At 37.6% G+C, this 22,702-nt stretch overlaps 1 protein-coding gene and 1 pseudogene across 5 annotated transcripts in view; both read left to right on the top strand.

The window, feature by feature from the left end:
* Positions 1–22,702, top strand: part of TTBK2 (tau tubulin kinase 2) — a 164,225-nt gene that overhangs the window by 26,905 nt on the left and 114,618 nt on the right. For 2 of the 5 annotated variants that reach the window (XM_047738249.1, XM_047738248.1), the window contains exon 1: positions 16,303–16,411. Coding sequence is in view for 1 of the 5 variants with exons in the window: in XM_047738246.1 (XP_047594202.1) it covers positions 12,001–12,069; positions 16,264–16,411 (217 nt within the window). In the remaining 4 variants the exon portion in view is untranslated. Of the gene's footprint in view, positions 1–11,933; positions 12,070–16,263; positions 16,412–22,702 lie in introns of those variants that run through there. The other 3 variants (XM_047738246.1, XM_047738247.1, XM_047738250.1) reach the window with 3 other exon arrangements.
* LOC125105122 (heat shock protein HSP 90-alpha A2-like) lies at positions 20,046–21,198 on the top strand (annotated as a pseudogene).

The raw sequence follows: 22,702 nt of genomic DNA, 5'->3' as shown, positions 1-22,702 counted from the left end.
ACAAAATTGTTTAGTCATTATATTGTACAGTAGAAAATAATATAATGCTGTATGTTAACTAAACTGGAATTAAAATGAAAAACTTGATTAAAAAATAGTTTAATCCTGACACATTCAGATACATCAGGAAAATGTTGATGACATTTTTGTGGCCCAGTAGAATAGATTAACTTACAGCTATTTCACTTCAAATGTGACTTCATATTAAGGCAGCATTAAGATTAAGTACTACAGGGAAATACATGTTTAACTTTAAACTCTTATCAAAATACAATTACCAGTTTCCAGAATTTCCAGTACAGGACCTCCTGAAGAGAGAGCCAGTGTTCAATTACAATTTAGTGTGCATGACAGAGTGGAATTCAGAAGAAGAAAAGTTGTCTATTTGATATTTATCTCTTCATTAAATCTTTAATTTTTTTTCCTGTCTTTATTGCTTTTTTTATTATACATCCATTTCTTTGTATAACTCGTGATTTTCATGTATGTTTTTATTATAAGAAATATCATTATAAATAAGCTTATTTATTAATTTTAAAAAGCAAAGGAAGGGGAAAAGATACACCATGCAAACACTAATCAGAAGAAAGTTGAAGTACCAATAATAGTATCAGACAATGTAGACTTCGGAGCAAAAACGATCCCTAATGATGAATGGGAACTATCACATAATCAGAGAAAGGCCAATTTACAAAGTAATTATAAATGTGTATACATTTTAAAAAGAGCACCAAAATACATAAAATAAAAATTAACAAACTGAAAGGAGAAATAGATAAATCCATTAATTATAACTGGATTTTTCATCACTCCTGTCTCAACAGTACTTCAGAATAATAAAAAATATATTTGGTCTATATATGGTCTACTAATCTTAACATTTATCGATTTATCTCCAATTCCTGGCAGAGGCTGGCATTTCCTGAGTGATAGGAATGTCTGTTACACTGACGAGGTAACTTCTGGCTCCTAGATTTCAGGATGGGGACTGGTCACCAGAAAGATTAAGCAAATGATTTATAGGGTTGGAACTTCCAGCCCTACCTCTCAACCTCTGACCTTCAGAGAGAGTGGTACTGAAGATTTCAGTTCAGTTACATAGACAGTGCTTTTTTTTTTCTTTAATGAAATAAGATAGTTTTTTCCTCCATGATTTTATTTAAGTTCAAGTTAGTTAACATATAGTATAATATTAGTTTCAATAGAATGTAGTGATTCATCACTTATATATAACACTCTGTGCCCATCACAAGTGCCCTCCTTAATGCCCATCATCTATTTAGCCCATCCCTCCACTCACCTCTCCTCTAGCAGCCCTCGGGTTTGTTCTCTATAGTTGTCTTTTATGGTTTGCCTCCCTCTGTTTTTATCTTTTTTTTCCTTCTCTTCCCCTATGTTTATCTGTTTGTTTCCTAAATTTCACATGAGTGAAATCATATGGTATTTGTCTTTCTCTGACTGACTTATTTTGCTTAGGATAATACAGTTTAGTTCTGTCCACGTTGTTGCAAAAGGCATGATTTCATTCTTTTTGATGGCTGAGTAATTTTCCATTGTGTATATACACCACATCTTCTTTATCCATTCAACAGTCAATGGACATTTGGGTTCTTTCCATACTTTGGCTATTGTTAATAGTGCTGCTCTAAATATTGGGGTGCATGTGCCCCTTCAAATAAGTACTTTTGTATCCTTTAGATAAATACCTACTAGTGCAATTGCTGGGTCCTAGGGCAGTTCTATTTTTAACTTTTTGAGGAACCTCCATACTGTTCTCCAGAGTGGCTGCACCAGTTTGCATTCCCACTAACAGTGTAAGAGGGCTCCCCTTTCTCCACATCCTTGTACATGGTCAGTGATTTATTCACACATGCCTATGTAATGAATCTTGATATTAAAAACCCTGACCAACAAGGCTTAAGGAGCTTCCTGGTTAGTGAACATGTGGACTGAGAGGGTGGCACAGCCAAACTTCACAAGGACAGAAACTCCTGTGGTTGGAACCCTTACCGACCTGTCCAATATACCTCTTTATTTGGCTGTTGATTTGTATCTTTTATAAGAAAATGATAATCATAGGTATAACACTTTCATTAGTTCTGTGAGTTCTTCTAGCAAATTTGTAGCCAGCCAGGCAAAGCATGTGTGGCTTTGTGACACCCAGGACTTGGGGCTATACTCTGAGATTTGTGCAGTTTTGTGGAACTGAGTACCTTAACCTGTAGGGTCTTCACTGATTCTGAGTAGTTAGTGTCAGAATTGAACTGAATTGTAGGATACACATTTGGTGTCAGAGACCTGAATCTGAGCAACCCATCAACCAAATGAAATTAACACTTAAAGACACTCAACCTGGGCACCTGGGTAGTTCAGTTAGTTGAGCAGCTGACTCCTGGTTTTGGCTGAGGTCATGATCTTGGGGTCCTGGGATCGAGCCTCATGTCGGCCTCTGCACTTGGTGAGGAGTCTGCTTGTGGACTCTCTCTCACCTTCTCCCTCTGCCCCTCACCCAGCTTCCTCTCTCTTTCTCTCTCTCTAAAATAAATAAGGTCACTGGTCCTTGGGGTCCTTGGGGTCTGTGTTCATTTAAAAAAAATCCTTTCTGTTTTCAGGTTTACTGACTTATTCTTTAGACACTTCCATTCTTCCATTGACTCCATCCAGTGACATTCAGAATTTTTCTTACTGTATTTTTACTTCTAAGATTCCATTTATTTATGTCTTCTTTTTCTTAAATGAGACTATATATCTTCCTGTTCATTTCTAGGATGTTTACCTTCTTGGAGCTTTTTTATTGTAACTATTTTAAAGTTTCTGATGGGTCCTAAATCTGTGTCATTTTAGCATTTACGTCTATTGATTTTGCTTTCACATGTAATTTGGGACTTTCCTGGTTTTTTTATGCTTGGTAATTTTGGATTGTATCCTTGACATTTAACAAATTATGATACTTAAGGTTTATTTAAACTTTGTGAAGAGGGGTGCCTGGGTGGCTCATTTGCTAAGCATCTGCCTTTGGCTCAGGTCCTGATCCCAGGGTCCTGGGATTGAGTCCTGCTCTGCTGGGAAGCCTGCTTCTCCCTCTCTCACTCCCCCTGCTTGTATTCCCTCTCTCACTGTGTCTCTCTTTGTTAAATAAATGAGTAAAATCTTTTTAAAAATCTGTGAAGAATGTTGATATTTAAAAATTTTAGCTATTCGCTTATGTTCAGTGTGCAAGTTCTGACTAGCCTTCCATGTATGTTGGTTTTAATATTAGTTCAGTTTTCAAAGACTTTGAAATTATATTCAGATCTGTCCCAAATGTGTACTGAGTAGCGAGTTTGGGACCTGGGAGGTGCGTCTGAACCTTGATTCAGTTCTCAAAGTATGCTGTTTAATATCAGCTCTTTTAGAAATGCTAATATTGATCAATGAGTCTAAGTATATTACTAGTCTCATCCATCTATTATTAAGTTCTATATCAGCTAACTTTTTACCTAAGAATTTTATCCATCATTGCCTTTATCATTTTATTAGGTTTTGCAGAGTGGTGGATTTTTAATTCTGTAATCATTATTCAGTTTCAAAATACAAAATACAATTAATACTATAGGAAATGCAGGAGAAATGCTTGGTTTATTTTCCTTTTATTTATATTCAGAGTAATAAATTAGTGCTCTAGCAGTTGTTCATGTCTAATGAGTTTGATTTTTTTTTTTAAAGATTTTATTAATTTATTTGACAGAGAGATACAGCGAGAGAGGGAACACAAGCAGGGGTAGTGGGAGAAGGAGAAGCAGGCTTCCTGCTGAGCAGGGAACCCGATGTGGGGCCCGATGCCAGGACCCTGGAATCATGACCTGAGCCCAAGGCAGACACTTAATGACTGAGCCACCCAGGTGCCCTTAATGAGTTGTTTTTGAGTATTGTTATGAACTCATGGATATTTACTTATTTAAGTAGGCTCCATACTGGGTGTGCGGCATGACCCTGAGATCAAGACCTAATCTGAGATCAAGAGTCAGCTGCTTAAACAACTTAGCCACCCAGGTGCCCCAGTCATCATTCTTTTGGTTGTCAAATTTTTCTTACCTTAAACCAGTATGAGCCCCTACCATTTGGCTTCGGTGGAGAAAGTTGGATTTTCTTTGAAGATAAGGAAGCTTAAACATCAGAGTTCTTTATTTGTATAGGCTTCTTACAAGGCTTTGGGATTAAGGCTTTAGTTATTAGTGGTATAGGTTTTGTAAAATTGTAAAAAAAAAAAAAAAAAAAAAAAGATTTTAAGGTAAGGCCCAGCTTAATGTAAACTTGAGGTCCCATAAAACCTGGATCTGTCCCTAGTGTTTGGTGTGTATATTCCCTGCTTTCAGGCATAGGGAGATTCTAAGTGTATCTTTTATATATCCTGGCCTAGTTTTTACTTTTTTTTTAAAGATTTTATTTATTTGACAGACAGAGATCACAAGTAGGCAGGGAGACAGGCAGAGAGAGAGGAGGAAGCAGGCTCCCTGCTGAGCAGAGAGCCCTATGTGGGGCTCATTCGCAGGACCCCAGGATCATGACCTGACCTGAAGGCAGAGGCTTTAACCCACGAGTCACACAGGCGTCCCATATCTTGGCCTAGTTTTAGAAATGGTCTTTTGTCCAAGGAGCTTTCTTTTTCTTTTCTTTCCTTTTTTTTTTTTTTTTTTTTTTTTGAGGGACATGGTATTTGGTAACCCTAATCTAAATACTAAGGGATGCTTAATGCCACTGCCCTGTGTTGCTTCTAGGATTTCTCAGTGGTTAATTGTGAAGTATGTATTTAAATAAATATCATGACTTTTTTTCATATTTTCTTTATTGTGGGATTTCAGAATTTTTTACATCTTTGACTTTTATATCTCTTTACGCTAAAAAAAATGTAATCACTTTTTTGCTGTGTCCTGCAGTATACTTATAATAGTTTTAAAATAACGTAATTGATATTATTCCTAACCATATAAATACTAAATATAGGTTTTTAAAAAGATTTATTTATTTTAGAGAGAGAGCTTCATGCGTGTGAGTGGGGAAGAGGAGCACAGAGAGAGAATCTTAACCAGACTTAGACCTGAGTGCAGAGCCTCATGGGGGGCTCAGTCTCACAACTCATGAGATCATGACCTGAGCTGAAACTAAGAGTCAGTCACTTAACTGACTGAGCCGCCAGGCGCCCCACTACTAAATACAGGTTTAACATTTCTTTTTTTCTTTTTTTTTTTTTTTAAAGATTTTATTTACTTGACACAGAGAGAAAGATCACAAGCAGGCAGAGAGAGAGATATAGGAAAGCAGGCCCCTTGCCAAGCAGAGAGCCCGATGCGGGGCTCGATCCCAGGACCCTGAGATCATGACCTGAGCCAAAGGCAAAGGCTTTAACCCACTGAGCCACCCAGGCACCCCCAGGTTTAACATTTCTTTGCGGTTATTTTATTCCTTTAGATATATCGCACTAGGAATGTACAATCAAAATACTGTATTTCAAAGCCACATGTTTTATTTTTCTGTGTAATTATGCTACAAACTTGGAATGCAGCGGGGTATTGGTTTCAGTCTGTTTTAAATACTTAGAGATTGTCCCCCCCCCCCGCCATTTTTGGCATTTTTTTTTCTTTTTAAATTTTATTTTATCTTTTAATTGTTTTGAAGGAAGAGGCCCTCACTTAATATCTGAACCAAATACTAAATTTATTTCTCTCTGTGCAAGGGAGAGCTGTGAGGCTTCTAGTTCAGGGATTGCAGTGGGAGTGTTTAGGAAGTTAGTGGTTGAACTTTGTTATGCGATGAATGTGGTTATGGAGTGTTGCTGTTACTACTGATTGGTTGACTTTCTAAAGTGTGGTCACCGATTTGTAGCTATTATTGATAGACTGGGATGAGTTTAAAGCCAGATCTGATGCCTGCTGTTGTCCTTTCTTGAATTTGGAGTGTAAGAATTTTTTTTTCTTATGTAAAACAATGATTTTGTCTTAATTTTTTAAAAACATTTTTATTTATTTATTTGATGCAGTGAGGGGTAGGGAGAGAGAGGGAGAGAACAAGCATAGGCAAGGGAAATGGCATGTAGGGGAGAAGCAGGCGCCTGGCTCAGTGAGGAGCCTGATGTGCAGCTCCATCCCAGGACCCTGGGGTCATGACCTGAGCTGAAGGCAGCAGTTTAACTGACTAGACCACCCAGGCGTTCCCTTACTTTGTTTTTTAAAGATTTATTTATTGGGGCTTCTGGGTGGCTTAGTCAGTTAGGCATCTGCCTTTGACTTGGGTCATGCATGATCTAAGGGTCCTGGGATTGAGTCCCGCGCCGGGCTCCCACCTTGGTGGGGAGTCTGCTTCTCCCTTTCACTCTCAAATAAATAAACAAAATCTTTTAAAAAAAAAAGTTTTATTTATTTTTAGAGAGAGTGAGAGTATCCACAGTGGGGGGTGGTGGATGGATGGGGGGTGGGCGGTGGGGAGATGGACAAAGGGAGAAGGTTAGAGAGAATCTCAGGCAGGCTTCATGCCCAGCATGGAGCCGGACTTGGGGCTCAATCTCACCACCCTGAGATTGTAACCTGAGATGAAACTAAGAGTTGGACACTTAATGGACTGAGCCACCCAGGTGCCCCAGTGATTTTGTTTTTAAAATCAAAACTGTATTACAAAACAGATTCACAGGGGCGCCTGGGTGGCTCAGTGGGTTAAGCCTCTGCCTTCGGCTTAGCTCATGGTCTCAGGGTCCTGGGATCAAGCCCTGCGTCAGGCTCTCCGCTCATCAGGGAGCCTGCTCCCCTCCCCCTTCCCACTTTGCCCACTTGTGATCTCTGTCTGTCAAATAAATAAATAAAATCTTAAAAAAAAAATAGATTCACAGAAGTCTTACCCCTTTTATCCTGTTTTCTTTCTTTTGATAAAAGATTGGTAAACAACAGCCTTAACGCAGGCCAGATTTGGCTACCTAGCTCTTCTTGTAAATAATGTTTTGTCATGGCAGTATTCATTTGTTTACATTTCATCTATAGCTTCTTTTGTGTTGTAATGGCAGAGTTGAATAGGTATGACATAGATTATACGGCTTGAAAAGACTGGGATATTTACTGTTTGGCCCTTTACTAACAAAACACTGACCTCTGCAATAGAGAATCATTTTCATCATTTTTTGGCTTATCTTTTTTTTCTTTTTTAAGAGGAAATAAGTTAGTGAGTTTGATGTTTACCTTCCTTTTATACAAAAGGTAGCATTCTGTAAACATTTTACTCCATCTTGCTTTTTTTCACTTAATATATCCTGAAAAATCCTTTATCAATATCTCTCTTAAAAATCACTTTATCAGTATCTCTCTTATTCCTGGACTAGCACTCCTTATTTAGATGAACCATTTTATATTAACCTAATATAAATGGACTGTTAGGTTTTTTCTAGTCTTGTGATTTTAAGTAGTGTTATAGTAGAAAGCCTTGTGAAAAAGTCATTACACATTTTTTGTCATGATATCTTTGGGATAGATTCATTGAAGTGTTATTCTTGAATTAGAGTTTAATGTATATTATCATGCTGAATGTTACCAGTTTCCCCACCATGGGCCCATACCATCCTTTCCCTTTCCCTTCCCCTTTCTTCCCATTTCCCCACTTCCCCCTTCCCCCTATTTGCTTCTCCCCCTTTTCCCTCCTCATTTCCCCTTCTTCCCCTTCCTTCTTTCCTACGGTAAAGAATACATAACATAAAATTTACCACCTTAATCATTTTTAAGTGTATAGATAACTATGTATATTCACATTGTAGAACAGACATCCAGAATTCTCTCAATCTTGCAGAACTGAAATTATGTTCCCATTGAACAGCAGCTGCCCCTTTTACCCCTCCCCTCCTGCCTCTAGTAACTGCCATTCTACTTTTGTTTCCATTCTTTTTAACTACTCTAAATACTTCATATAGGTGGATTCATAGAGTATTTGCCCTTTAGTAACTGGCTTATTTCACTCAGCATAATGTTCTCAAGGTTCATTCATGTTGTAGCATGTCAGAATTTCCTTCCTTTTTAAGGCTAAATAATATTCCATTGTATGTATATACCACATTTTATATATATGCCTAGCAATATTCAAAGCAATATTTCAAAAAGCAATTCTCTGTTCAAAGAGAATATTTTTCACTCACTTAGCAAATACAGTGTGTTCTCTTCAAGCTACCCAGGTATAATCTGCTATCATGGGTGAGGTTTTTTGGTTTTTTTTAGGGAGGGGGATGGTAGGGAGGGGCAGAGGGAAGGAGGCTCTTAAGTAGGCTGCACACCCAGACTTGGGGTTGGATCTCACACCTGGAGATAATGACCTGGGTGGAAATCAGGTCTTGGTCACTTAACTGACTGAGCCACCCAGGCACCCCTGGAAATAGTGATTTTCTGATTCTATCAGTTCTTGTAACATTTATTATCTATGATTATTTTCTGAGGAAAAAAATTCATCTCCTTTGTTTCTACAAGATACTGTTCTTACCAGAAAGGCATGATAAATCCATGATTCTTTATTTCTTTATCAATGTTCAGAATAGTGAGTTGTACCCTAGCAACTTCGAAAGTTGACCAAAGAGTAATTTTCTTTTTTCTTTTTTGAATGTTGTTATGAACTCAAAGGTGTTAATATTTTTTATATTTTCCAATCATTGCAGTCACCATTCTTAGTGACCATTATTTGAGCATTCTTATATATACTCAAATGAGAAATTTGGCAAATAAGAATCCCTTCTGTTTCTGATTTCCTTTTACTTGCCTATAGTAGAATTTTAATGTTTTGCTTTCTGATTTGATAAGATGACCCAAGTTCATTTTATACAGTTTCCTATGCCAGACCTGGAATAAGCCATTTCTCCAAGGAGCCTGATTTCTTTTATTTTTTTTTTTTAGTTTTTATTATTTTTTAATTTTTAAATTATGTTTTTATCGTGTTCTGTTAGCCAACATGTAATACATCATTAGTTTCTGATGTAGTGTTCAGCAATTCATTAGTTGCATATAACACCCAGTGCTCATCACCAACACATGCCCTCCTTAATACCCATCACCTGGTTACCCCATCTCCTCAACCCTCTCCCTTCTGTAACCCTCAGTTTGTTTCCCAGAGTCCAGAGTTTCCTCATTTGTCTCCTTCTCTGATTTCTTCCCATTCATTTTTTCCTCCCTTACCCTGTGGCCCTCTGCACTATTCCTTAGGTTCCACATATGGGTGAAACCATATGATAATTGTCTTTCTCTGCTTGACTTATTTCACTCAGCATAATCCCTTCTAGTTCCATCCATGTCGATGCAAATGGTGGGTATTCATCCTGATGGCTGAGTAATATTCCATTTTATGTATGAACCACATCTTCTTTATCCTCTCATCTGTCCAGGGACATCTCAGCTCCTTCCACAGTTTGGTTATTGTGGACATTGCTGCTATGAACACTGGAGTGCATGTGCCCCTTCATTTCATTACATCTGTATCTTTGGGGTAAACACCTAATAGTGCAATTCCTGGGTTGTAGGGTAGCTCTATTTTTAACGTTTTGAGGAAACTCCATACTGTTTCCTAGAGTGGCTGTACCAGCTTGCATTCCCACCAACAGTGTAATAGGGTTCCCCTTTCTCCACACCCTCACCAATGGTTGTTGTTTAGTATCTTGTTGATTTTTGCCATTCTCACTGGTGTAAGGTGGTATCTCATTGTGGTTTTGATTTTTATTTCCTTGATGGAACCATGATTTCTTTAAATGAGAAATTGATGTTTAAAGTACACAGTCTGAAGGCAGGGGTTATTCATTGCTACAGGGTTATCATTGCTTTTAGGCCTTTTCAGGCCATTCCTAATGCCAGATCTTCTATCATAATTTCTTGATCGTCTGAAACTTGTTACATGGTTCCCAGGGGGCATTTCCCTGGAACAGTGTTCTTTGAGTTCTGTGTTTCATAACCATTTGTTTCCTTTAGCCATGAAAGTTAGTTTGGCTGTATAGAGCATCCTTGGCTTGCATTTTATTTCTTTGAGTATTTACATATATAATTTCATTGTCTGCTGGTGTAAACTGTTTATGCCAGTGTCTCTTGTTGGTCAATGCCAATGTCTTTTTCTTTCTCTTCTAAATAATTTGGACTATCTGTGCAGATGCCAATGAAATTTTTTCCCCCTTAAAATCCAGTAGTTTTAGGAGACTGTGTGTTGATGTTGATCTTCTGAGTTGTTTTCCCAGGTATGTGATATATACCACCATTTCAATATGAAGATTTAGCCTTTTTTTTTTTTTTTAAGATTTTATTTATTTATTTGACAGACAGAGATCACATGTAGGCAGAGAGGCAGGCAGAGAGAGAGAGAGAGGAGGAAGCAGGCTCTCCACTGAGCAGAGAGCCCGATGCGGGGCTCGATCCCAGGACCCTGAGATCATGACCTGAGCCGAAGGCAGAGGCTTTAACCCACTGAGCCACCCAGGTGCCCCTGAAGATTTAGCCTTTTTATTTTTATTTATTTTTTTTTAAAGATTTTATTTATTTATTTGTCAGAGAGAGAGAGAGGGAGAGAGAGCAAGCACAGGCAGACAGAATGGCAGGCAGAGGTAGAGGGAGAAGCAGGCTCCCCGATGAGCAAGGAGCCCGATGTGGGACTCGATCCCAGGACGCTGGGATCATGACCTGAGCCGAAGGCAGCTGCTTAACCAACTGAGCCACCCAGGCGTCCCAGATTTAGCCTTTTTAAAAAAAAATAGATTTAGCCTTTTTTTTTAATTTCCAGAAATTTTTTGAATTATAGTGGCTAGTATTTATTCTATTTCATTGCATGTGTTTTTTTTTTGGGGGGGAGGCGCGGCTCCTAGAATATCTATTTGGTATTTACTTTGTCTTATCAGTTTTATTTTTAAATATCTTTTAAATTTTTTTTCATTTTATTTCTTTTTTTCTCCCTTATTTATATGGTGTCTTCTCTTATGTCTCTTCTAGTTGAGTCTTCATTTTTGGTCCTTTTCTGAGTTAGCTCAGATTTCTTTTTAAGTCTTCCTGTTATCTAGCTTTCTCATTTAAAGGCTTTTCTAATTACGATTTATGTTGTTTTAAAGCTTTTTAGAAAACGTTTCTTTAGTTTGTTCTGTAACGTAAAGTTACAGTTTTCATCTCCTTTAGACCAGCTTTTTCTGCTGTATTTTCATTTTCTTTTTAAAGATTTTATTTATTTATTTGTCAGAGAGAGAGAGAGCGAGAGTGAGCACAGGCAGATAGAGTGGCAGGCAGAGGCAGAAGGAGAAGCAGGCTCCCTGCTGAGCAAGATCATGACCTGAGCCTAAGGCAGCTGCTTAACCAACTGAGCCACCCAGGCGTCCCTGTATTTTCATTTTCTATAGGTATGCTATACATATTACTATCCTCTTTTTCTTAAAGTATCATTTTATTGGAATTGATCAAGTGCCCTTTTCTGTGGCTCGTGTTTATTTTCTGTGCACTTTGAATGCATTATGTACAATATGTAATATTAAAATTTTATTAGCTCTTGATGATGTTAAGCTCTAAGTTGCAACCTATTAAACTAGATAAGCTGTTGTAAGTAAGTTAGGTACCATGTCCTTTTCTTTAGCAATTTGTTTTAGTTAAGACAGTGGTCTGTCTTGGTCAGTTGCTGTTGACACCATGCTTGCTCTACAGTCTAGCAATCTTAGTGCTTGGAATTATATCTGTGTTGTATCATAATGTCTTTGTAGTGTCTAGCTATTTCATGGGCATCTGTAATGGAAAGATAAGTACCTTTTTTTTTTTTTTGCACTAAACAGATTTTGAAACTGATTTTTGTGGGGTTTTTACCCCCTTTCCAACAAAATAACCTAATTAATGTATAGAATTAGTAGTGCTACTTGGCCCTGGAATGTTTGTTATTTAATGAGCCCTGATATGCTGCTGCTGTTTTTTTGTTTTGCTTTGTTTTAGGTTAAATGGAAACCATCCTTGGGAGCTGGATGCCTGTGTAGCCGTTATATCACATCAGTGAATTGCAATGAGTGGAGGGGGAGAGCAACCGGATATTCTCAGTGTTGGAATCCTGGTCAAAGAAAGATGGAAAGTGGTGGGTAAACATCTTGGAGAGAGAACATATCAGGGGATAATTTTTGGTATCTTGATAAAAGTAACATTTCCATAGAAAATAATAAATATATTGTTTACATACCTAAAGCATATTTTCAGTTATCTTCCTATGATTAAATCCTGTTTATACCATAATTCTTGCTTTATATAGTAGTAAATGTTCCTAATCTCTGATAGCTAATGTTGAGTAAGGTAAATCAAAGTGTACTTAGGAAAGACAAACCACCACCAACAAAAATACCATACAATGAACTCCTCTTTTTAAAAATGTTTGAACCTTTTATTAAGGAAAATTATAAGCATACGTAAAAATAACAAGACTGATTTAATGAACCTTAATGTACTCATGCCCCAGCTTAAATAGTTATCATTCTGTAGTCAGTCTTGTTTTCTCTTTAACCTCCCACCCAGAATATTTTGAAGCAAATCTTTTACCTTAGCATGTCCTCTGTACATCCTTGAGTTATGTATCTCTAAAGGATAAAAATTCTTTTAAAAATGTAATCATAATACTATCACACCTAAGAAAAAGAATTTTTTAATATTAAGTATCCTTTTAACTTTCACATTTCCCCATTGTAAATTATTTTTAATGGTTTAAATCATATCCATATAAAGCCTGGGTGTTGCAGTTGGTTGACATCACTTAAGTTTCTTTTAATTTCTAGATCTCTTTTCATCTTTCTTTTTTTTCCTTTTTTTTTTTTTAAATTGAAGAAAGTAGATCATTTGCCTGTAGAATTTCCCATAGTTTCGATTTCTCTGATTTCTTCCATGTGGTATTAACATATTTCACTGTCTTGTGTTTTATGCATACTGCTATTGAGACTCAATTAGATCTGAGTTCAGGGTTGTTTATTTAGGTGGCATTTTTTTCGTAAAGGGTATTGTGAACTGTCAATAGGAGGCACAGAATGTCTTATTACCCGTTAAGACATTGTTTGTCCTATAGCTCATTATCATTTTAGCACTATTGATCATCATTTTTAAGTCTATTAATCGCAGATTGTGACATTCTGTCATGCCTTCATATTTTTAGTTGAAGTATGTCTACAAAGAGAAACTTCCTATCATCAGCTATTTGATTACCCTGAGATACATTTTGATTAGGAAAGCAATAAGTACATAATTTCTTAATTTACCAGTTTTCAGAATAATGAATTGCTGCCATATCATTTTCCAAAAGATGATGATTCCAAAAATGAGATTTTAAAAAATATACAATTAAGAATTCATGGATTTAAACATATTTTAAGTGTTTCAGTCAATTGTAGATATTATCCGTATTGATCCCCAAATTTTCTCACTTGACTAGGGGACACCATTCATGTTGTCTCTTGAGTCTTTTCAACTAATAATTAATCCTAATAATAAGTCTTTTGAAGTCTTCCTTGCCCTAGACCTGGAATCTATCATCTTTCCTGCTCTTAAAGACACTATTTTTGTTTTAGATGTATTTAAGTATATATTTTATCGCTACCATTTTTTATTAAAGTTTTGTTCCACTAGCAGGTTTAGCAAAGTTATTTTAGTGGTTTCCTTACTCTATCACAGATTAGAAAAAGAAGATTGGTCCTTTAGAATTACAAATATTGTATCTGGGTTACAGTGTTTTGCCAGTTAGGCAGTTCAGTAGGCTTTGAAAATTTACTTGAGTAAATATAAGAAAAGAACCATGTTGTCATCATGGATTGATGTAGGGAAATTCCAACAGTTAGTAGTCTTTTATGTAAGTCAGGAATGAGTGTTGCTTTGGTGAGTATTTTGTATTAAGTGCTGTGATCAAGTTTGGCTTTTTCCAGTAGACCTATCAAAAGGTGACAAATGCAGCTACGCCTGGCATAGTTGCTCTGTCCTGATAATTAGAGTTAATATATGTATGGAACATGCATATATTGGGAAGTATAGTGGCATTTTAGTAAGAAATCATAGGCCCATTTTTAGGGGTGGTGTTTTGGTTATCTATCATTATGAACAAACTACCTCAAAACTTAAAGGTTTAAAACAATTTTTAATTTGCTTACAATTTTGTGGATTAGGAATTTGCGAAGAATTTGCTTGGTGGTTTGTCTCTTAACCATGTGGTACTTGCAGGATTGTGTGGATTAGGGGATCCATTCCCAAATGGCTTGTTTGGTGACTTGGAGGTCCTTCGTTCTCTTACCCACCCCCCTTCATCTCTAGTAGCTTATTTTCTAGGATCTCTCCACAGGTCTGTGTCTTCTCAGGATGGTCAGACTTTTTACATAGTAGCTGGCTTTTGAGTGACAGGAAACAGAAGCGACAAGGCTGTTAAGGACTATTCTCAGGGCTAGTGGTCTGCTGGTCAAAGCAGTCACAAGATTTACCCAGAGTTAAGAGGTTGGGGAATGGACTCTGCTTCTTGATGGGTGAATGGCAGGGTCACACTAAAGAAGAGCAAAGGTTTTGTTGATATTGTTGATATCGTCTTTGGTAAAGAAAGTCTGCCACTTACCTCTATACTTTCCCTAATCTGTCTTCCCCCTCCCCAATACTAAACTGTCTCTAGCTCTTTGCCTTATAAGCATTAATGATGTCTTAGTGCTTTGTCGAGCTCGGTAAAAAAAATATTGATGTTCCACTATCATTGAAGTGACATAGGAATAGACCAAGGTGCAAAATCATTACTTTGGTGTAGCTTTTTTGTTCTGTTATTTGGTAAATTCTTTTTGTAAAGTGAAACATAAAGCTACCTCTCAGTACAGTCTGTAATTAGAGAGATGTCCCTTTTGTACTGTTTATGAGTTTTTAAAGTTACACTAGGCTTTGTTTAATGGGCAAATGTTAAGAATTGGAAGTATTGCTCAGGGCCCAACAAAAAACTTTTTAACTGAAATGAAGTTCTGGAACTTTATTTTAATCCTGAGTTCATACTGTAGCTCCTCATGGTATCTTTTCCCATCACCCACTGGAATAAAGGATTATGTCTCTTATATACAAAGCATTGAATTGTTTAGCAGTAATTATGTAGTTACCACTTAGCCACTCGCTATAGGGAAAACAAAAAAATTGAAAAGAGTGACTCTCTGAAGAAGCTTGGTTTCACTGTAGGGGGCTAGGACATTGACAGTGGAAAGTTAAAAAACTGTCCAGTGTATTAATATAAGTGATATCTGAGGTGTTTAGCCTAGTAAAATGAGTAATTAAATGATTAAACAAATAACTATAGAAATTCAGAAGATAGAAAAATCAGCCTGGGGGTAGTAATCAGTACAGACCCAGTACTGAAAGAAGTAGAACTTCAAATGAGTCCTCTGGGGTGTTTAGAATTTAGGACTGTGTACCTCTAGTGATGACTTCTGGCATTATATCACATCCTAGATGTTTGATAATGTGGAAGGGAGAGGACCTTCAGGAAATGGAAGAAGGCTAATTCCATGCTGTATCTAGCATGAAATATGTTACCCACCCTGGTGGTTGTAGCTTTACAGGCTAAGTTGTCACTGACACCTGAGAACTTGCCTATGATACTATGATACTAGAGATCCTGGTATTCCCCCAGTTAAACATTTTATCAGGAAGGATATTAAGTGTTGGTTGAAAGTGTTTTATTTGATTAAGGTTTAGTATTTGAGCATATTATTTGGGCATATAGTTATATAGCATATTCTGGACAGGAGTTTGTCTCTTCTTTGGAGCCAGCTCGGTCCCTCAGAGAGGTGGGTAAATGGTGCAGAGAGGGCTGGGCTCTGGTTGCCCCACTCCCACCTCCCCACATACACATCTCAGCTGGGTTCCAGATAAGCTTTCAGTTGGCAAAAAGATTTCATGGTTTAAAAAGTCTTCAAATGATTGCCTTAGAATTAAAAGAACATATCTGGTTGTTGAGGGGCATTTGTGGGAAGTGAAACTTTGAGATCCGATGCTTTTTGTGACATTTTAAATGCTGGCTGTAGACTAAATTTTAAAGTTGTGGCTAAGATAATTTCGTTATCTTTTGTGGGCAAAACTGTGAGAAAAGGTTTTGATGCTATTTCTAGGCATTTGTTTTCTTCTTGACATATGTATAATTAATTTAACAATATTGAGATCTTTTGTCCTCAAATAGGGATAGTAAAATTATATATTATTTTTTTCAATATAAGAGATGAGTTGATTTCCAATTAGAATGTTCTAGTAATTGTATGTGCGTATGTTCTTATTTCCTGTGCAGTTGAGGAAGATTGGGGGTGGGGGCTTTGGAGAAATTTACGATGCCTTGGACATGCTTACCAGGGAAAATGTTGCACTGAAGGTAGAATCAGCTCAACAACCAAAACAAGTTCTGAAAATGGAGGTGGCTGTTTTGAAAAAACTACAAGGTAAGCTGCTTTGTATGATATACCAAACAGTTTATAATTTATTTTTATCTTTCTGAACGTCTTTACATCCTCTATTAACTGAATAATCAGGTGTCAGCTCAGTATAAACAATGCTTAGTATTTTTCTCTTTGAAATTTTATCACTAGCTAGTAGTAGTAGAAATATTAATTGCTTAGGCTAATTGGACTGTGGGAATTCCTTTTCTTTTTTTTTTTTTCGAATTCCTTTTCATAGTGAATAAGGATGAGAGAGTGAATTAGCTGAAACATTCTGCCTTAGAAAGTGTTTTTGTAAGGCAAATGGTAAAAATTTACCTTTTTTTTTTTTTAAACCACTAAACATGAATACCTCTGAGTTGTTTCTGCCTGTGTTGTTGGAGGTAAATATGCTTTAATCACGTTAAGGAAACCTTCAAATCACACTGCAGGGTGGATTAAAAATAATAGTATTTGTTATGTGATTTCTTTAACTTCAGTTTCATAGAGTAACTTTTTCTGGCCCTGTTGTCATTTTTGAGATCTGTTTTACTACTTGGGTTCCTGTTTTTTACTACAAGGATAAATAACTTTTTTTTCTGACTTTAACCCAGTGATGTAAAACCCTGAATGCATTGCTAGTTTGTATTCGTCTTTGTTTTTTCAGGTTAATGATATAATCTGATATTACTTATTTTTAAATGTTGTATCTGAATCAAAATTAAGTGGGTGATTAGCACATTAAATGATCTTGTTAAGTTCTTGAACGTTTGATTTTGTTATAGGACATTCATTAGTATCTAAAGAAAATTCAATACTAATATAGAGCAAAAGAAGTTGCTGGAATTAGTAGAAATAACTGTAGTTGGTAGAAGTAGCAAGCCCAAAATGCTTTGTAGCCTAGGACCTAGGACCCTGTGTAGTCTCCAGGGTGATTGTACTCTCCTTGTGAATTCCTGGTGTTTGGAATTCTAGTAAACTGGTTTGTATTAAGTTGATGAAATGTGTATTATGTATTCTGGCAATGTCTGTTCTTTTAATCATTGTCCTTTGCCTAAGCTTTCTCATTACCCAGGTGTTTCTACCAGTTGGCTCATTTGTTTAGAGCCTGATGCTAATAAAATGCTAGATCTGTTTAATAGTTATTTTTAGCCCAAACTTAGGTTTCCCAAAACATGGGAAATTAGGAAGGCAATGGATAGATCAAAACCTATTGTCACTACTAGAAAAAATGTAACTGGAAAAGGAAGAATAGGGGAAAAGATGGCGCTCTCTCTCTCTCTCTTTTTTTTTTAAGCCTTTCTCCTTACTCCCTATTTCTTTGGAGCTGTTCTCAGCTCAGTGACACAGAGGCCACAAATAGGTGCAGCTATAGCTACCAGTTCCTGGTTTGCACAGATCCTAGGGGATCAGTTTGACTCTCAGACGATGATCCTAAAAAGGATGTGTCAGCATCAGTGGCCTGGAGCATGCCACTTCACTTTTCTCCTACTTGGCCCTAAGGAGGTGTTCCAGGTGAGGGAGAATACAGCTCCATAGCCCTTTCCATAGGTTCTCTTGCCTGTTTTGGCCACGATTTACCCAGGATTCTATGGGATAAAGGTTGAAGATAACTTTAGTACCTTTTAATGGATGAATTGGAAACCTTAGGATGCTAAGTCTTTCCTTCTATCTTCCATACTATTAACTAAAATGTTTCTCCTACCTGCTTATAACTACCTCCTAGTCCTCACAGCTCTTCACATTCCAAAAACAAACAGATTTTTATCTTCTGGTCTGTATTTCTTCTTCTTCTTGCCTTTTTTTTTTTTTTTTTTGAAGTTTTAATTTTAATTCCAAGCTCTGTATTTCAGTGAGGCAGCCCTTGACTCTTTTGTTGACTTCCTAACTTATACCTTCTGTATATTTAATGCCTTACAACTTATTTTGATTAAGGGTGCTTTAGAATCTAGGCCTTTTTGAGAACATTTTATGGGGTTGACTTAGGTTTGCCTCCTTTTGTATAATGACTTCTTACTTACTGGCCCCAATAAAAAGGCTAAGTGTGTAAGGAGAAGATATATAACCAGAGATTAACCCTTTAAAGGATTGGTTGGTTTTGAACTGATATACAGGGGCGCCTGGGTGGTGCAGTTGGTTAAGTATCACACTCTTGGTTTCCGCTCAGGTTGTAACCTAAGGGTCATCTCTCTCCCTCTTTCTCTGCCCCTCTTTCTCTGCCCCTCTCTGCCCCCTGTGCATGCAGGCTTGCTCACTCTCTCTCAAATAAATCTTTAAATTGATGTTTTTGATAGGTGATATCAGGATTTGTTTCTTGACAAGATAAAAAAAATATTCTATGGTGAATTTAGCCAGAACCCTAAGTTTTGTTCTTTGTAATAAATCAGTTCCCCTTTTCAAAACTCTCACAGTGTTTTTTTCCTGAATACCCTGAGTTCTTAGTTTTCTCTCAGTCTTTCCTGTACTTGCTAAACTTAGATTTCCTCAGCTCATGCGTAAATCTGATTACTAGGATGATCCTTTCTCATCGGCTCTGAAAAGTGTGAGGGCTTTAGCATTTTACCTCATCTTTTCTTCTAAATGACCTCCCCTATGGTGCTACCCAGATTACTCTCTTTTCACAACTCTCAGAACCACTCTGGATGTATCTTACTATTCTCTATTGAATCAAGTTTGACTCCTGAATCATACTTGGTTTTTACAAATGTGTTTGAATGTGTTAGTCACTGCTGAAGGAAGCAAACCATTAGAGACTCTTAAATATAGGGAATAAACTGAGGGTTGTTGGAGGGGAGGTGGGGGGATGGAGTAACTGGGTGATGGGCATTAAGGAGGACACATGATGGAATGAACACTGGGTGTTACATGCAACTGATGAATCACTAAATTCTACCCCGAAACTAACACTGCACTATATGTTAACTGACTTGAATTTACATAAAATTTAAAAGAAAAAAAAAAAACAACTAAATCATCTGTCTGTAGGCCTGTTAGGTAGTACTTCTACACTTAGTTATTATTCTCTAGAGTATTCCTAGTACATAGAAACACAAAACTTAATAAGCTTTTCTTTTTATTAACATACATCTCCATATAACCATTTATTTGTGTTTCCTCCTTGTCTCCATTTGGACTATACTGTCTTCAGACCTTTGTCTTTCAGTTCATTTGCTTTGAAACTTGGAGCAAAGGGGATAATTGCCTCCCTAGGCTGTTAGATTCTTTTTTATCTTTCTTCTCTCCCATCTTCAGTAAATATTTTAGGGTGATATCCTGGCTATCTTCACTTCTCCATTTTAATGAACTCTTGAGCTGTATCTCACCACACCCCTCTTTTTTGTCTTTTTTTTTTTTTTTTAAGATTTTTATTTATTTATTTGAGAGAGAGAGATCACAAGCAGGCAGAGAGGCAGGTAGAGAGAGAGGAGGAAGCAGCCTCCCTGCTGAGCAGAGAGCCCGATGCGGGGCTCGATCCCAGGACCCTGAGATCATGACCTGAGCCGAAGGCAGCGGCTTAACCCACTGAGCCACCCAGGCGCCCCTCTTTTTTGTCTTTTTAATAAATACAGTATTATTTGCAGTGCTGGTGTAAGAGTAAAAAAAAAAAAAAAAAACCAACTCTCTAATGATTTCAAATTGATCACTAGTAATTCTGCAGTACCTGAGGAACCTACCATCAATGCTTTTTAAAAGGATTCTTTTTTTTTTTTTGTTAAAGGATTCTTAACAGAAATTTGATACATAGCTAGAATCCTGCAGCAAGACAGGCAAATCTTAAATTTGCCATTTTCCCTAATTTTTATTATGAAGAACTTTAAATATACACAAAAATAGAAATAATGATACAGAGAACATTCTTTCTACCCAGTACTCAACTTCAGTAAGTTATCAGCACTTGGCCAGTCTTATTGCAGCTATGTGCTACTCCTTCAACACTTTTTCCCACCTTGCTGGAGTATTTAAAAAGAAATGCTGAGTGGCTTCTGTGTCCCGGTGCTGTGTCATCACGAAGCCTGTGTGGTCCCTTAGCTGAGATACCTGAGGAAACCCAGACCCAAGACCAGCTGATGAAGGAGAAGGTGGTTGAGACATTCACCTTTCAGGTGGGAATCACTCAGTTGATGTCCCTGGTCATCAGCTCTTTCTACTTGAATAAAGAGATCTTTCTGAGGAAGCTTATTTCAGATTCATCAGATTTTTTGAACAAAATCAGATATGAAAGCTTGACAGATCCCAGTAAGTTAGATTCTGGGTAAGAGCTGCACATTAACCATGTTCCAAACAGCCAAGATCTAACCCTCGCTATGGTGGATACCAGGATTGGCATGACCAAGGCCAATTTGATCAGTAACCTTGGTACTATTGCCAGGTCTGGAACCAAAGTGTTCTTGGAAACTTTGCAGGCTGGTGCATATTTCTGTAATTGGCCAGTTTGGTGCCTGTTTGGTTGCTGAGAAAGTGACCATGATCACCAAACGTAATAATGATGAACAGTATGCCTGGGAGTCTTCTGCAGGAGGATCGTTCACAGTTAGGACTGATACAGGTCAACTCGTGGGTCCTGGAACAGAGGTTATCCTGCATCTGAAGGAAGACTGAACTGAGTACTTGGAAGAAAGAAGAGTAAAGATGATTGTGAAGAAACACTCCCAGTTTACTGGCTATATATTACTCTTTTTGTGGAGAAGGAATGTGATAAAGAAGTCAATGATGATGAAGCTGAAGAAAAGGAAGAGGGGGTGCCTGGGTGGCTCATTTGTTTAAGCGTCTGCTTTCGGCTCAGGTCATGATCCCAGGGTCCTGGAATGGAGTCCCGTGTCAGGCTCTCTGCTCAGGGGGGAGTCTGCTTCTTTCTCTGCCTCTGTCCTTCCCCTTGCTCATACTCTCTCTCTCTTAAATAAATGAATAAAATCTTTAAAAAAAAAAGAAAAGAAAGAGGAAAAAAAGAAAAGGAGTCTAATGACAGACCTGAAATATATGTTGGTTCTGATGAGGTAGAGAAAGAAAGGAAGGTTGGTGATAAGAAAAGAAAAAGATCAAGGAGAAGTACATTGGTCAAGAACTGAACAAGACAAAGCCTATTTGGACCAGAAATCCTGATGATATTATTAATGGAGAATATGGATAATTTTATAAGAGCTTGACTGATGAGTGGCAGGATCACTTAGAAGTGAAGCATTTTTCAATCGAAGGGCAGTTGGAATTCAGATCCCTTCTTTTTGTCCCAAGTCGTGCTCCCTTTGTTTTGTTTGAAAACAAAGATAAAGAACAACATCAAGTTGTATGTTCTCAGAGTTTTGTTTTGTTTTTTAATATTTTATTTATTTATTTGAGAGAGAGACAGTGAGAGAGAGTATGAGCGAGGAGAAGGTCAGAGAGAGAAGCAGACTCCCCATGGAGCTGGGAGCCCGATGCGGGACTCGATCCCGGGACTCCAGGATCATGACCTGAGCCGAAAGCAGTCGCCCAACCAACTGAGCCACCCAGGCGCCCGAGTTTTTTTTTTTTTTTTTTTAGGATTTTATTTATTTATTTGACAGAGAGATCACAAGTATGCAGAGGCAGGCAGAGAGAGAGGGAGGCAGGCTCCCTGCTGAGCAGAGAGCCTGATGTGGGGCTCTATCCCAAGACCCTGAGATCATGACCTGAGCCAAAGGCAGTGGCTTAACCCACTGAGCCACCCAGGCACCCCATGTTCTCAGAATTTTTATCATGGATAACTGCAAGGAGCTAATCCCTAATTTATCTGAATGTCATTAGAGGTGTGGTGTACTCTGAGGATCTTCCTTTAAATATTTCCCATGAGATGTTACAGCAAAGCAGAATTTTATAAAAGTTACAGAATTTGGTCAAAAGATTCTTAGAACTAACTCTTCACTGAACTGACATAAGACAGAACTGCAAAACTTTTATGAGCATTTATTTTCCTTCCCTCCTTCCCTTCCCTTCCCTTCCCTTTTCTTTTCTTTTCTTTCTTAGTAGGTTCTACAGCCAGCATGGAGCCCTGTGTGGGGCTTGAACTCATGACCCTGAGATCAAGACCTGAGCTGAGATCAAGAGTCAAATGTTTAACTGGCTGAGCCACTCAGGTACCTCTATGAGCATTTCTGTAAAATATTAAGCTTGGGGGACGCCTGGGTAGCTCAGTCAGTTAAGCCTCTGATTCTTAATTTCAGCTTGGGTCATAATCTCAAGGTCGTGGGATCAAAACTCTTAGACTCTGTGCTCAGTGGAGTCTGCTTGGGATTCTCTCTCCCTCTGTTCCTCCTCCATCTCCACCCACCAAATAAATAAATAAATTTTAAAAAACCTATT

Source organism: Lutra lutra, chromosome 7 (genome assembly GCF_902655055.1).
Source record: "Lutra lutra chromosome 7, mLutLut1.2, whole genome shotgun sequence".
NCBI lineage: Eukaryota > Metazoa > Chordata > Mammalia > Carnivora > Mustelidae > Lutra > Lutra lutra.
The sequence above is the reverse complement of the archived record's forward strand: the minus strand, read 5'-3'. Positions and strand labels throughout refer to the sequence as shown.